This window comes from Python bivittatus, unplaced genomic scaffold (assembly GCF_059951505.1).
Source record: "Python bivittatus isolate LINGU-HERP-01145 unplaced genomic scaffold, Pbiv_v1 ctg000090_np1212, whole genome shotgun sequence".
NCBI lineage: Eukaryota > Metazoa > Chordata > Lepidosauria > Squamata > Pythonidae > Python > Python bivittatus.
Genome location: NW_028277046.1, coordinates 3,252,395 through 3,264,952, shown reverse-complemented (window position 1 = coordinate 3,264,952; position 12,558 = coordinate 3,252,395). Strand labels below are relative to the sequence as shown.

General features: G+C 49.1%; 1 protein-coding gene across 4 annotated transcripts in view; it reads left to right on the top strand.

Moving 5' to 3' along the window:
- LOC103048752 (tyrosine-protein phosphatase non-receptor type 11-like) overlaps window positions 1-11,697 on the top strand; it is a 28,942-nt gene extending 17,245 nt beyond the window's left edge. Inside the window, exons 3-16 of one of the 4 annotated variants that reach the window (XM_088136757.1) lie at window positions 2,138-2,332; window positions 3,328-3,520; window positions 3,842-3,961; window positions 4,067-4,180; window positions 4,434-4,530; window positions 5,031-5,110; window positions 5,561-5,716; window positions 6,941-7,072; window positions 7,784-7,938; window positions 8,369-8,436; window positions 9,227-9,378; window positions 10,423-10,523; window positions 11,042-11,169; window positions 11,352-11,697. In XM_088136757.1, coding sequence (XP_087992883.1) covers window positions 2,138-2,332; window positions 3,328-3,520; window positions 3,842-3,961; window positions 4,067-4,180; window positions 4,434-4,530; window positions 5,031-5,110; window positions 5,561-5,716; window positions 6,941-7,072; window positions 7,784-7,938; window positions 8,369-8,436; window positions 9,227-9,378; window positions 10,423-10,523; window positions 11,042-11,129 — 1,651 coding nt within the window. In that variant the 3' untranslated portion in view covers window positions 11,130-11,169; window positions 11,352-11,697. Of the gene's footprint in view, window positions 1-2,137; window positions 2,333-3,327; window positions 3,521-3,841; window positions 3,962-4,066; window positions 4,181-4,433; window positions 4,531-5,030; window positions 5,111-5,560; window positions 5,717-6,940; window positions 7,073-7,783; window positions 7,939-8,368; window positions 8,437-9,226; window positions 9,379-10,422; window positions 10,524-11,041; window positions 11,331-11,351 lie in introns of those variants that run through there. The other 3 variants (XM_088136756.1, XM_088136755.1, XM_088136754.1) reach the window with 3 other exon arrangements.
- Window positions 11,698-12,558: the final 861 nt, after the last annotated feature.

Genomic DNA, 12,558 nt, shown 5'->3' with positions numbered 1-12,558 from the left:
ACGCAGGGGACAGAAATGTTGCTTGAAGAGAAGTTTTGTAACCTCAGCTTCCTATTTCCCATCTTAAATGACATTCTTGCAACTTGATTGGTGAATCAGCCATATTCATTTCTCGGCCACCAACACCTTCTGTTGGTGATCCTGTTCATAATATCTGCATATTTTGAATGCACAAGTCAAGAAATGGTTCTCTGCATACTTATTCCTCATTTGAAAAAGAAGCCGTTTCTGTTAATCTAGAAATGATTACCACATCTACTGTTCCATTTAGCCTAGAATGTTTTTGGGCTGTTTTATGTTCTAAGCCATTTCTGAAAACGTGCATGTTGTATGCAATTTACTTATGTTTAATTGAGTGCACTTTCAATATTTAATTCCCCCTTCCTTTTTTTTTTAAACAAGTAGGCTGTATCTCCTGGAAGGATTGGAAGATATGGGAAGAATTTTCTTTCCAGCACAAGGAGAGTTAACTCTGTTTGGCCCCGTTAAAAGCTGCCCATTTTCACCAAAAGCCCATCTTCAGGGCTCAGTTAATTGCATTTTAAAGGCGTTTTGGAGACAGTCTATACGTACAGAGCTCAACCAGACTCCAGATATTTGATAGATGAGCTTGGTCAGAGAAAAACCAGCTCTCCCATTTCTTAATCAAGCTTTTCTTTCTGTTTTTTTTTTTTTTAAAGAGAGAAAAAGATAAGCAAATGAGCTCAATGAACCCATGAGCACAGCTCTGCTTTTACAACATTTGTGCTAGCTGAGAATTCCGTTCTTTATAAGCGTTTTAAAAAGCAAGTTTCTAGCCCTCATGGCCAGAAAGCTATTCTATGCATGCTTTTTTATTTTCATCCCATCCTTTCTCTGAGTTATTGACCCTCGAAAGGTAAATGGGCAGAGAGAAGGAAACAGGCTTCGTGGAAGCCTGAGAAGCATCTAATCCAGGTTTTCAGGAGTTAGATAGGACCACCGAAAGGGATCCCAACAATGTGATGTAAAAGAAAGAGATGCTGGTTTGTTTTTTGTTAGCGCAGAATTGCTGACTTTGGGCCAGATCGATTCGGGGTGGTTTTTCACCTGCTTGCTGTGAAATCTGGCTGATTTGTGCAACTCCCAAAACGTTCACCTGCTCTATTTCTCCCCTCCCTCTGCCTGGCCATTTTCCGGATTCCTTTCCGGCCTTTTTTTTTTTTAAATTCAAAGTCAGCGCAGTTGTCTGATTCACGAAACAGCCACATCACTGCCTTGAAGCACCTGAAGAGCCGTCATAAAATAGGAATAAAAAAAGTCATTCTGGGGCAAGTGAGACGTAGAACGCTGCGTTCCAAAAGGTGGTTCCACTAATTCGGGACAGTCTCGTTCGTCTTTTTATCTCTGTTTCCTTCGTGCTGATGGTTTAATGGGCTTTAATGCGCTGACACGGCCTTTTTGTCATTAAAACATTTGCATTGCTTTGGACTCTATTGTTCGTATATTATTTGTCTTCTTAAGAAATATAGATACGGACCAGGGCTATATGCACACTTCAAAAAGGGTTTCGGGGGGGGGATACCCTTGGGATCCTGTCTGGCCAAACTTTCACGAGGAGGAAGAAAAAATAAAGGCATTTCTTGAAGGCTGGAGTGGGAGAACAGGAAGTTGGTTCCCAACAATATCCTTATTGTCCCTTCCTTTTGCTCCTAGGGTGACTCACCCGCTGCTCTCCCGCCCCAGCCTTGCCGGCGGCCCGTCTGCAAAATTTCTTCCAAAATTAGGAAATGCCCGATGTTAGTGGGGTCGCTCGCCTTCCCTTAGGGAGGCTGCTGAGGCTTCAAGGGGACCGTTGTGGGTCTGCCTCGCAAAGTGTGGCGTGGTGTGATGTCTCTGGGGTCCTGGTTCAGCGGTACAACTTTGGTTTCAATTTTAGGGGGAGATTACTGAGCGAAAAGGCTTTTTAAACGTTGCTCCAAGTCTTTCCTTTTGCAGCAGGAATTTATTTGCAAATAGGGGATGGGGGCTATTCGCTCGGTTTTCGTCCCTGCTGTGCCAAATCGCAGCCTTGGCAATGCTGGAGGCACCCTTGAAAGGCTACTTTGGGGGGAATCAGGGTGGTGTCGATTACGGTCTGTCCAGCATCGTCTTTTCCCTCCCCGATCCTTGACTGCAGGAGGAACGACGAAGTGACCCACATCAAAATCCAAAACACCGGCGACTATTACGACCTCTACGGAGGGGAAAAATTTGCCACCTTGGCTGAATTGGTTCAGTATTACACCGAACAGGAGGGCCTTCTGCGCGAGAAGAACAGCAATATAATCGAGCTAAGATTTCCTCTCAATTGCCAGGATCCCACCTCAGAAAGGTGAGTTGGAGGAGGGCGAACCCGCCCAGACCAGGCCCTAAAGGGTTCTGCTTGCTCTGTTTAAGGGTCGTGCTGGCCTGCCTTATAAGATCGTTGTGAGGATGGAGAACAGATTGCAAGAACGCTTTGAATTCCCTCTCCGACTATGTAATCGGTTTAAAATGTGACCGCTAATTTGCACAGGAAAAAGAGTTAAAAGGCTCTTCCAAAGCCCCAACAGACTTCAGTGCTCTTGATGGACATGGGGAACATTTATGCCACTCGGTCACCTCCTTCCCGTGAATTCAAAGCTGTAGGGGGGGTTGGCAGCTTTGCCCTGGCCTTTTCCAGGATATTCCTCTGACTTCTAAGATTAGCTCACCTTCCTGGGCTTTCCAAGTGGTCCCCCATCCATACCAAGCAGTGTGGCCCAAACAAAGGAATTCTGGGAGTCGTCGTCCAGCATCCGTACCCTATCCTTGGACCCCGTTGGAAATTTCACCCGGGCCAAAGGGTGCTGTAGGACAGGGGTGCATTTCCACGCAGCCAGCAACCCAAGTCCCAGTTCTTCGCTTAAGTTGGCTCAACTTTTCCCTACTTGCTGTGTGGCTTTTACACCCAAGGGGGAAAGGGCCACCAAAGGTGATGCTGCGAGGTGGGCACCCTCTAGAGGCCAGAGTGGGAAATGCGCCCTGCTTGGACCATTCTGGTAGAGTTTTGACCGGTGCAAAGATGGGTGCGCAGCCCTTGGAAGGCAGATAACGAAATGGGCAAGGTTTGGGGGTTTCCTCACCGGGCAGTCACAAATCCAGAAAAACAGCAGGGAGAAGTCTTAGACGGCGGTTCATTAAAGGGGCTGCCGAATTCGTCCCCGCTCTTTAGGGATCCTAGCGAGAAAAAGGTTCTGAAAGAGCCGGTTGTAAAGAATCCCGGCAGCGGCTGGAGCGGGGCGAGGGGGTCTTTGCAGCCCAGCGGGGCTCGATAGGCCCATTTAAAAGCCGGCCTCTCTCTTTCAGATGGTATCACGGCCACCTGACCGGCAAAGAAGCCGAGAAACTCCTGACAGACAAAGCGAAGCCGGGCAGCTTTTTGGTCCGTAGCAGTCAAAGCAAGCCGGGCGATTTCGTGTTGTCCGTTTTGACGAACGAGGATAAAGCCGACACAGGGGACCGGAAGCCCCGTGTGACCCACATCATGATCCGGTACCAGGTCAGGATCTGAGGCTTTCTTGTTATCTTTCAATCCGGGTACTGGTTGAAGAGAAAGGACCTTGGAGATCATGTAGTCCAACCCCCGGCCCAGGGCTGGAGCCCACCGTGGCAGCCTGCCCGGGCAGATGTCCACCTGTTTAAACCCCTCCAGCGCAGGAGAGTCGCTCCCTCTCCTCCTGCGCTCCCTTTATTTTGTCACCATCTGGGGTATCTGATGAGGCCTCCGACGTTAAGTGAACCGAGGAACGCTGTGAGCTTCCTCCGTCGGCGAGCCCAGCCGTTGCAGGGTAAACTTTTGTCCCTGGTTCTCCTTTTGCAGCTGGATGGAAAGTACGACGTGGGTGGGGGAGAGCGGTTTGACACCCTCGCCGACTTAGTGGAGCATTACAAAAAAAACCCCATGGTGGAGAAGTCGGGGGCGGTGGTGCACCTGAAGCAGGTAAGCCGACGAGCGGTGCCCAGAGCGGACGGGTTGAACCCAGGGGTCGGGAGACGGGGTCTCTCCTTGCCTTCGGCCGTCTGGAGAAGACTCTCTGTTTGGCAGCCTTTCAACGCCACCCGGATCATCGCAGCCAACATCGAGAACCGGGTCAAGGAGCTGAACAAGATGGCCGACCACAGCGAGAAGGCGAAGCAAGGATTCTGGGAGGAATTTGAGGTATGGGGAAAGGGGCAGGCCAGACCCCCTTTCATCCTTGCTCGTCCGGGTGGGTTGGGGGCAAAATCCCCAGCATTCCCGTGGGCTGTGCTGCCCGGGAATTCTGGGAACTTCCATCCGGCCAGATGTGGAAGGCTGGGGTGTGATTCCCCCCCACCCCGTGCTTGCTGGGGATAATGGGAGTTTGTTTTAAAGCCTGGTGCCCACCGACGATGGGAAAGATGATTCGTTTTCAACTTCTTGGTTCCCACAGATGTTACAACAGCAGGAGTGTAAGTTCCTCTACCCCAGGAAGGAAGGGCAGCGAGCCGAGAACAAGGCGAAAAATCGCTACAAAAATATCCTTCCGTGTAAGAAGTCAGACCGTCGAGCTGTCCTGAGAATGGGAAATGTTTTGCCTTTAAACAGAGCGCGGCTTACGATGCTAGAAAAGATCATTAGTGTCGCTGTGGTTTCGGTTCTTGCACGCTTCCCTCTTTTAAGCAATCTCAGAGATTCGTGAGTTTCCCCACTCAGAGCCCAATTTGGATCCCGGAGGTTAAAGCAAGCCCCGGGCGGTCGTGAAGCAGCGACCTTTCGCCCCAGCCCAGCCCAGCCCTGCTGGGCCTACCTCGCAGGGTCATTGTGCAGAGAAGCAGTGAGCTGCAGGGGCGAGTCCCCTGCTCCCTGTTTGGAGTGTGAACGAATCCAACACCGAAGCGAAAGGAGCTGAGTGTTTAAAAAGAGCAGGCAACTGAATCCTTTCAGGGTATAAATCCGGGCAGTCAATGAAAATATTTCTCCCCCACCGCGGTGTTCAAGAGGGAGGCTGAGTTTTTCTTGCCCTTATCCTGTTTCCCTGCCCTTGCAGTTGATACAACCCGGGTGGCTCTCCGGCACGCGGACCCGCGGGTGCCGAGTTCTGATTACATCAACGCCAATTACATTAAGGTGAGCGGGAGGGGAAGGGGCGAATCTGCGTAGGGCGTTGATCGAAGTCCATTCGGTAGCCAGACGATCTCAGGACGTATTTCCCAGCATTGCAGGATTTTTCCGTGGCGTGCTTCCTTTTGAACGCTCTCTTTTCTTTCCGGGGCCCGAGAAGATCGGGGCCCTCCTAAGATTGGATAAATGCGGGGCATGACAGCGTTGTGAAAATGTTTGGGGTGGGAGTAAGCGGAAACACCCAGACGGTCTCCAGCCTAAATCCAATCAGGTCATTTAAAAAGCAGACAGCGTAATGAATTCTTAGCAGCCTAACTGGGTGAAAGCTTTGGTGGCTGGTGAAATCCGCTCAGCCTGGGTCTTCCTTTAGCCCCAGCCTTCCTGGTTTGGGGTCCTGTTGGATAATATCTCCCCGCACCCCACCAACTCCCCCCTCTCTTATCTCCCTTGTTCCAGAATACCCTCGAAGACGGGCAGAGCGCCGAGCACAGCAAGGTTTACATCGCCACCCAGGGTTGCCTCCAAGGCACCGTGAATGACTTTTGGGCCATGATCTACCAGGAGAACACGCACATCATAGTCATGACCACCAAAGAAGTCGAGCGAGGCAGGGTGAGCCCCCCAGCCACAAACCGGCACCATCGCGTCGTGGGCGGTTCTTTCTGCCCATGCCCTACAGACTTTCAACGCTGCCACTTGGAATTCAAAGCCGCTCCTGTACAAAACTAGCCCCCCGAGTTAAAAAAAAAACCCAAAAAATCCCTATACTCCGTATTCTCCTTTGTGCATTCATTTTCTGCATGGAAATAAATTGCCTCATTTAAGGGGAGGAACAGCCGTGAGATGATTGACCTATTTTTCTTTCCCCAGTTGAATTCCTTTTGCATCCAGAAGAGAGGCTGTACATGCAGCAGACAGATATTTTGGGTGTATTTTCTTCGGCAACAAGGAAGCGGTCCTCTCGTTGCTTCAGCTGCTTTTTCCGAGATCTGGTGCAGTTCGGCAATACCCTTCCAAACCCCAAAACCAATATTGGGGCTTGCTAATTAATATCAAAGACGGAGTGTGCTTTTGCACTGTGCTCTTTCCCGTCCTTTCCCTGTCCAGATGTCAAGTTGTGCGTGGGGCGGAGGCTGTGCGAATTCCCCCCCAACAACCATCTTGCGAGGCGGGCTGGGGAAGGAGGCTCCGTTTCATGACCCACTCAGCCAACATGGATCTGACAGTTTGAGGGAAGCTGTTGCAGAGTTTCAAATGCCCCCCCTCCGAAGTACAACACAGCAAATATTGGGCAAAGAGGGCACCCCCCTTTTTCTTGCAAGCAGCTTCCTGATTTGAAAAAGGACAGATTATTATTATTATTTGAAGCTTTTATGCTCTTTCCAACCACTCCCGTTCCCTGGCCACAACTCCAGGCATCGGGGATGAGTGGCAGATGGTGCTCTGTTAGAGTCAGAGATGTGTGCAATTCACTGGCTCTCCCGAAAGAAGTGGAGTGTAGCACAAAGCGCTTGGTTTACAAGGGAGCCCCTCCTTGTTTCCTCTGTGGGTTGGAAAAGAGCAAATGGATTATAATTAGCTTTCCGATGACTCGGAGCAGCCTCGCGGAGGCCGAACGGTTGCTGAAAAAGAGCAACCGGCATCTGTCACATCGGCAGTCTGTGGCATCGTTCAGTCGCTTTCTGAACCGGCTGGATAGAATTGGCGGGATGCGCAGGACGCACGAAGCATCGCCTACAAGCCAACATCACTCAGCACGTGGGAAAACAGCCAAACCGCCTTTCGGCATCCCGTGCCGCGTGAACTGAGTCTGGGTCTCTCCTCTTTCTCTTCCAGAACAAATGTTTTCGCTACTGGCCGGAGAAGAATTGCACCAAGGATTTCGGCAACATCAGCGTGCAGAATATCAGCGAGCGAGAATGCCAGGGTTACTACGTTCGGGATTTACAGATTACGCGGATCGACAGGGTAGATGCGGGGTTCTGGGTTGGTTTTAAAAGGAGTCTAGTCCTCGTGCCGACTCGGCGGGCGGTGCCTTTGAAAACCCGTCAATGCTCTAGATACCAAGTGGGGTTTTTATTGAGCTCTTCGGCGTCTTTTGCCTGAGCTCGTGGGCCATCATACTATGGCAGAACGAGCTGCAGAGGGGGAAATGACCTCAGATGTCAGCATTAATCTGCCTGCAGTTTCAAACGCGTCGGATTTCTTTTTCCCGTTCCGCACGCTCTCATTGTGAAAGTCGTCCAGTTCCTATACCCCTTGTTGGGTTTTCCAATTCAATATATGCCCAATGCCACTCTGGTCTGACTCTTATCCCCTCTCACTGCTTCGCCCCTGATTTGCAGCTGTGCGGGCCCATTCTCCGCCAGTGGTTTATGACTCACGCCCTTAGCGGCGTTTCAGGGTCTTTCGGGCTGCTGTCGTATTTCCTCGTTGCAAATGCTAAGTGACTCACCGGTTCGGAGAAAGGAGAACTCAGTCGGAGAGCCAGCGCTAGCGTGGAGAATGTGCAAATATTTACCTTGTCCTGTTTATGCTGATCCGCGATGACTTGGCTTGCCCGTCATAACGCTTTGCCGTTTCCCCACCCGCCTCTCGCAAATCAGGGAAGGTCCCGTCGCGGCGGCACAGAGGATATTCCTACAGGGTTTGGTCTCACGCCTCTCTCCTTCTGTCCAGGAAGAACGGCCCAGAAAGATTAAGCACTTCCAGTATTTCAGTTGGCCCGATCACGGCGTCCCCAATGAGCCGGGAGGGGTCCTCGGTTTTCTGGACCAGGTCAACAAGGCCCACAGGAGTATTGCAGAGACGGGACCGATTGTGGTGCACTGCAGGTGAGGGTCACCCGAAGACCTCCGATCTGGTCTCTTACCCCTTCCATCAAAGCCATGTCTTCCTTGGAGCACTTTGGCTCTTCCACCCAAAATACCTGGAAGGAGCAAAGAGTTAAGAATGACGTATTCTTTCAGATCCCTCCTCCAGTCTCCCCATTTCCAATAAGCCTTTTTTTGGGGGGGGGGGGTGAATGCTTAGCTCTCAATTCCTTCTAATGAAGCCGGGGGTCTGTGGATGAAATAATCACATGCTTCTCTTCTTTGCCTCTGTTTCTTTCCAGTGTGGATTGTAACCCTAGTGGGGCAGAGACCCCTCAGTCTTTCCTTAGAAAAGACTGCCTGTCCACGTGTGATATTGCATGGATGATGTTGGGCAGGGAGAGTTGTGTGAATGTCCTTCGACATTTTCCCTTTCTCTCTCCTTTTCCAGTGCTGGAATAGGACGAACGGGCACAATCATCGTAATAGATATCTTGGTGGACACAATTTACAGGCAAGGTAAGTATAGTCCTGTCCCTTTACACCTGTCTTTTCTCTAATTTTATCCAGGAACTAGTCTTTGTCATCATCTGGATGTCTATGGAACTTCCTCTAAGATCATCTTCATTCCTGATGATCATCTCCTGATTGTTTTTTTTTCCTAGATGATCTTGAGGACTAGGAACTTGTTTAAAAAAAATGGAACAAGAGCTTCTTTCTTTCCCCTCCCCTTTCCCTTTTGGGCACAGGAGACTGCTCTTTAATTCTCATTGCATTAAGGTGAATCACAAGGACTCAGGTATTAATGGCAGTCCCTTTCTTGGTGATGTTGCGCTCACATACCTAAATTATGAAGGGGTAAGATGAGTCACGCTCGACATGCTGAAATCAATGTGATTAAATAACCCATGACCATTAACCTCTTCCACTGGTTTCAGTGGGTTTGCTGTAGCGGCGACCGAGTCTGCATCCGAGACATTTTCACCCCAAACCTGTAGGAAATGTCCTTGCCTGACCCCCAATAGAAAGAAAGGAACATAAGAGAAAATATTTAATTTATTTATTAGATTCCTCTCCGCCCATCTCCCCCTAATGGGGGACTCAAATGATCCATGAAAACAATAAATGTATATAAAATTACAGAAAACATAAGAACGATATAAACATATATAAAAGGGAACGGTGGGGAGTGTAAGAACACGCCTTTGATTTCACGTGGGCACGCTCACCCTCCTGCTTTGGAACACACTGCAATTTTCGGCACGTCCTCTCCCCTCCGCTCACGCCCCTGTGTCCTTACTCACGGTAGGTTTGGATTGCGACATAGACATCCCAAAGACGATTCAGATGGTGCGAAGACAGAGGTCGGGGATGGTGCAAACGGAAGCTCAGTACAAATTTGTGTACATGGCTGTGCAACAGTTCATCACAATGCAGCAGAAGGAGCTGGAAGAGGAACAGGTGAGGAAATGGACCATTGACCCAATGAGAGAGACCCGAAGCGGTTACGTTTCGCCCAGAGAAACCCCATCCTTGAGAACGCCCCCGTCCTGGGATTTTTATTTCTCACCAGGGATATTCCCCATCTCTTGGCGTTTGGGTGATGCTTCTGCTAGCACAGCCCTTAATTTTCTCGCACGCCGTTTTTTGATTTCTCGCGTTGGGCAAAGGTTATCGGGAGGAGAGAGGGTCGGGTCTCGAAATAAAGTCTGGCTGTTGAGAAGACACGAGTAGTGTTGATCCCCTGGTGCTGTCGATTGTGGGGAAAGAGGGGAGGTGTTTGAGTGGGTTTAGTGTGGGTTCTCTGGGTTAATTGGCATTTCTTTTCTTTCCCTGTATCACAAATATCTGGGCAGCCCATTGGCCAAACCTGCTCCTTCTATGGCTGATATTCTGCTATTAGGAAATGTTATCCATTCTGCGATCCGCGACAGACAGCCTGCTCTATAATATAATCTGAGATTGGAAAAAGCGAGTCTGCCTCTCTGTTTCGAATCTTGCAAAATCTTGAATCTTACTCTGGTGTTTTCCCCCCCCCCCCCCATTCCACATACATCTATTAATTTTTCTTTGACGATCCTGTAATTTTTTTTAATCTGAGATTAGAACTGGTGCCCTTTGAAATAAGTTTATCTTGGGCCATTCATTCCTTTTTTTACTGTAACCATAAATCCCAGCGCAGAAAGCTTTAATCTTTTCCACGCCTTTTGCAATCTTGTTTTATTTCTTCCTGCAATTTGTCATAATTGTTTTGAAATAGGTCTTGGTGGCTGCTAATTGTGATGGCTGGAGAATGCCTCCAGGAATCGAGGCAGTCTATCCTCCTGGGCTTGTGTTTGGGGGAGAGGAACCGGGTAAATCTTTCTTGTGGGTTTGCCAAAGCCCTCTCGCTGGGGCAAAATGCTGGACTTTTCATCTTTTCATCTGACCTCCATAAGCATTTTATGATCATGTTTTGAAAACAAGGAGTCATAAAACCATTGAAACTCTCCCCTGCTATTTCAGAGATGTCTAAGGAAGGACACAGGTTACTTAAATATCCGATACTTGCCGATGGAAAAACCCAGAGCCAAACCTCGCCCTCCTTCGCCCCGGGTTCAGATGGGGTAAGATCCTTTTTCTCTCCTCCCTTCCCCCCCCCCAGCAGTGGAAAGATTAATTGGAGGTACACTTGAAGGAAATAATTAAATGAAAAGACACATGTGATGTTCCTGGGAACTGGCGAACAAGCCCTCTGCGCGCGTCTGCGGTCCCTAAATGAATTTGCCACGGTAGAACGAAACCATTGCTACGTCTTCTCCCGTTTTCTGCAAGTCAGCCCAAATTGCTTTTCCAGCCCTGTCGGCCAGGATTCTGTTAGGGACAAGCTTAAACCCCATTGCTTACGTGCATGCAAAGCTTTTAAACTATATTGGGGACCGGTGCCCCGGGAGATGTTCCTTTTGGGCAAAGGGCCACGGCTAGCCGTTGGTGCACTGACGGTCCAGATTGGCCTCAACGTGTTCAGCTGACGAGGCTGACCGCCCAATGTAAGCCTCGGATATGGTGGATTAGGAAACGCTCGGACCTTGCTTCATTTCTGATCGGGCCGATGGCTGATGCTTCTCTCTCTTTCGTTCCCCAGAGTTGCCGATGAGGAAACGAGCTCCTTGTATGAAAATCTCAGTGTCAAAGCCACTAAGGTCCCAGGAATCAATAACTCAGGAAGATAGTTGCTATAGGACAGGATGGAGACAGGTGGCTATAAAATAGGTAGGCATGTGTCCACGTGTGCTAATTTTTGTTCGGATATTACAGACCGGTGGATCACGTAACCAAACACTCCATCCTAGAATCCTTCTTTCCAGAATCCCATCCGGTCCACCGAGCCCTTTGGAAGACTCTCCGTTCGCCCAGCCAACCCTCGATACCCACCTTCGTTATTTTTCTTTTAGACTGAAAAGTCTCTGCGCCACTGTGGGGCGGGAGGAGCGAAGGAGAAAGACCGGCTCGCCGTTGCTGTGTACTTTTATGCGCGTGATCAAACCCAGGCGAGCTTCCGAGGGGTTGGTTTTTAAAAATGGCATGTTCTGCAAGGACACCGATTTTGTTTCCTTCTCAAGGTTTCTTGTTACCTCCTCCAGGTTCGATACTGTCCCACCTTGATTTTCCATCCTGAATGCACCTTAGACTCTAAGTAAGGAAACTCTGTCCCATTAGATCAAACATTGGTCTAACTCACTGGTTTTCAACCTTGGCCACTTTAAGATGGGTGGACTTCAACTCCCAGAATTCCCCAGCCAGCCATGCTGGCTGGGGAATTCTGGGAGTTGAAGTCCATCCATCTTAAGGTTGCCAAGTTTGGAAAACACTGGTCTAATTTATGCAAGAGGCAATATATGCCTCCCTTCTTTTTCATGCTGTGTTGTATTTATCTGCAAGTGTCTCTGACTCTCTGTAACAGAGGTTACAAATCTCCTTGGGGATTTTATATATATATTATATATGTGTGTATAGATATATATATATATAAAAAAGAAATATATATATATATAATGAATGAACGAATGTCTTCTTTTAGAGCAGAGGGGTTACGCGGTGGAGCATGCTGGCGGGGGAATTTTGGGAGTTGAAGTCCATGCATGCTGGCTGGGGAATTCTGGGAGTTGAAGTCCACCCATCTTAAAGTTGCCCAGGTCTGATCGTGCGTAAGCACTGTAACCCCGCACCCTTGTGTATTGCCCAGTTAGATCGACACAGGGCTGAATAAAAGTGCAGAAACTCCGACGTCACCGAACTACAATTCCCAGTATGCATCAGCGCTGGCTGAGGCTGGTGGGAACCCGTCGTTCAGGATTCTCTGCCCTGATCGATGGTTCCTATCTCGGCATTACAGTAAGATTGCAAGCTCTATTCCACCTAAACGCGATCTGGCCTTTTACGAAAGAAATGCACAGTGGAAGCCACGATTCATATTCATCTGTACCTCTCTCACTGCTCCACCAGTATTCCCGGCTGCTATGCATAAAAGAGTTTAGAAAATATTACCAAAAGTTTCCCACCTTTAATCTGAACTCTGCTCGAGGCTGTTTGGAGAAGGGTTGAATTCCGGGGATCGCCACATCTACAGTTTCTAACTTGGCTTCGGATATCAATGCTGGC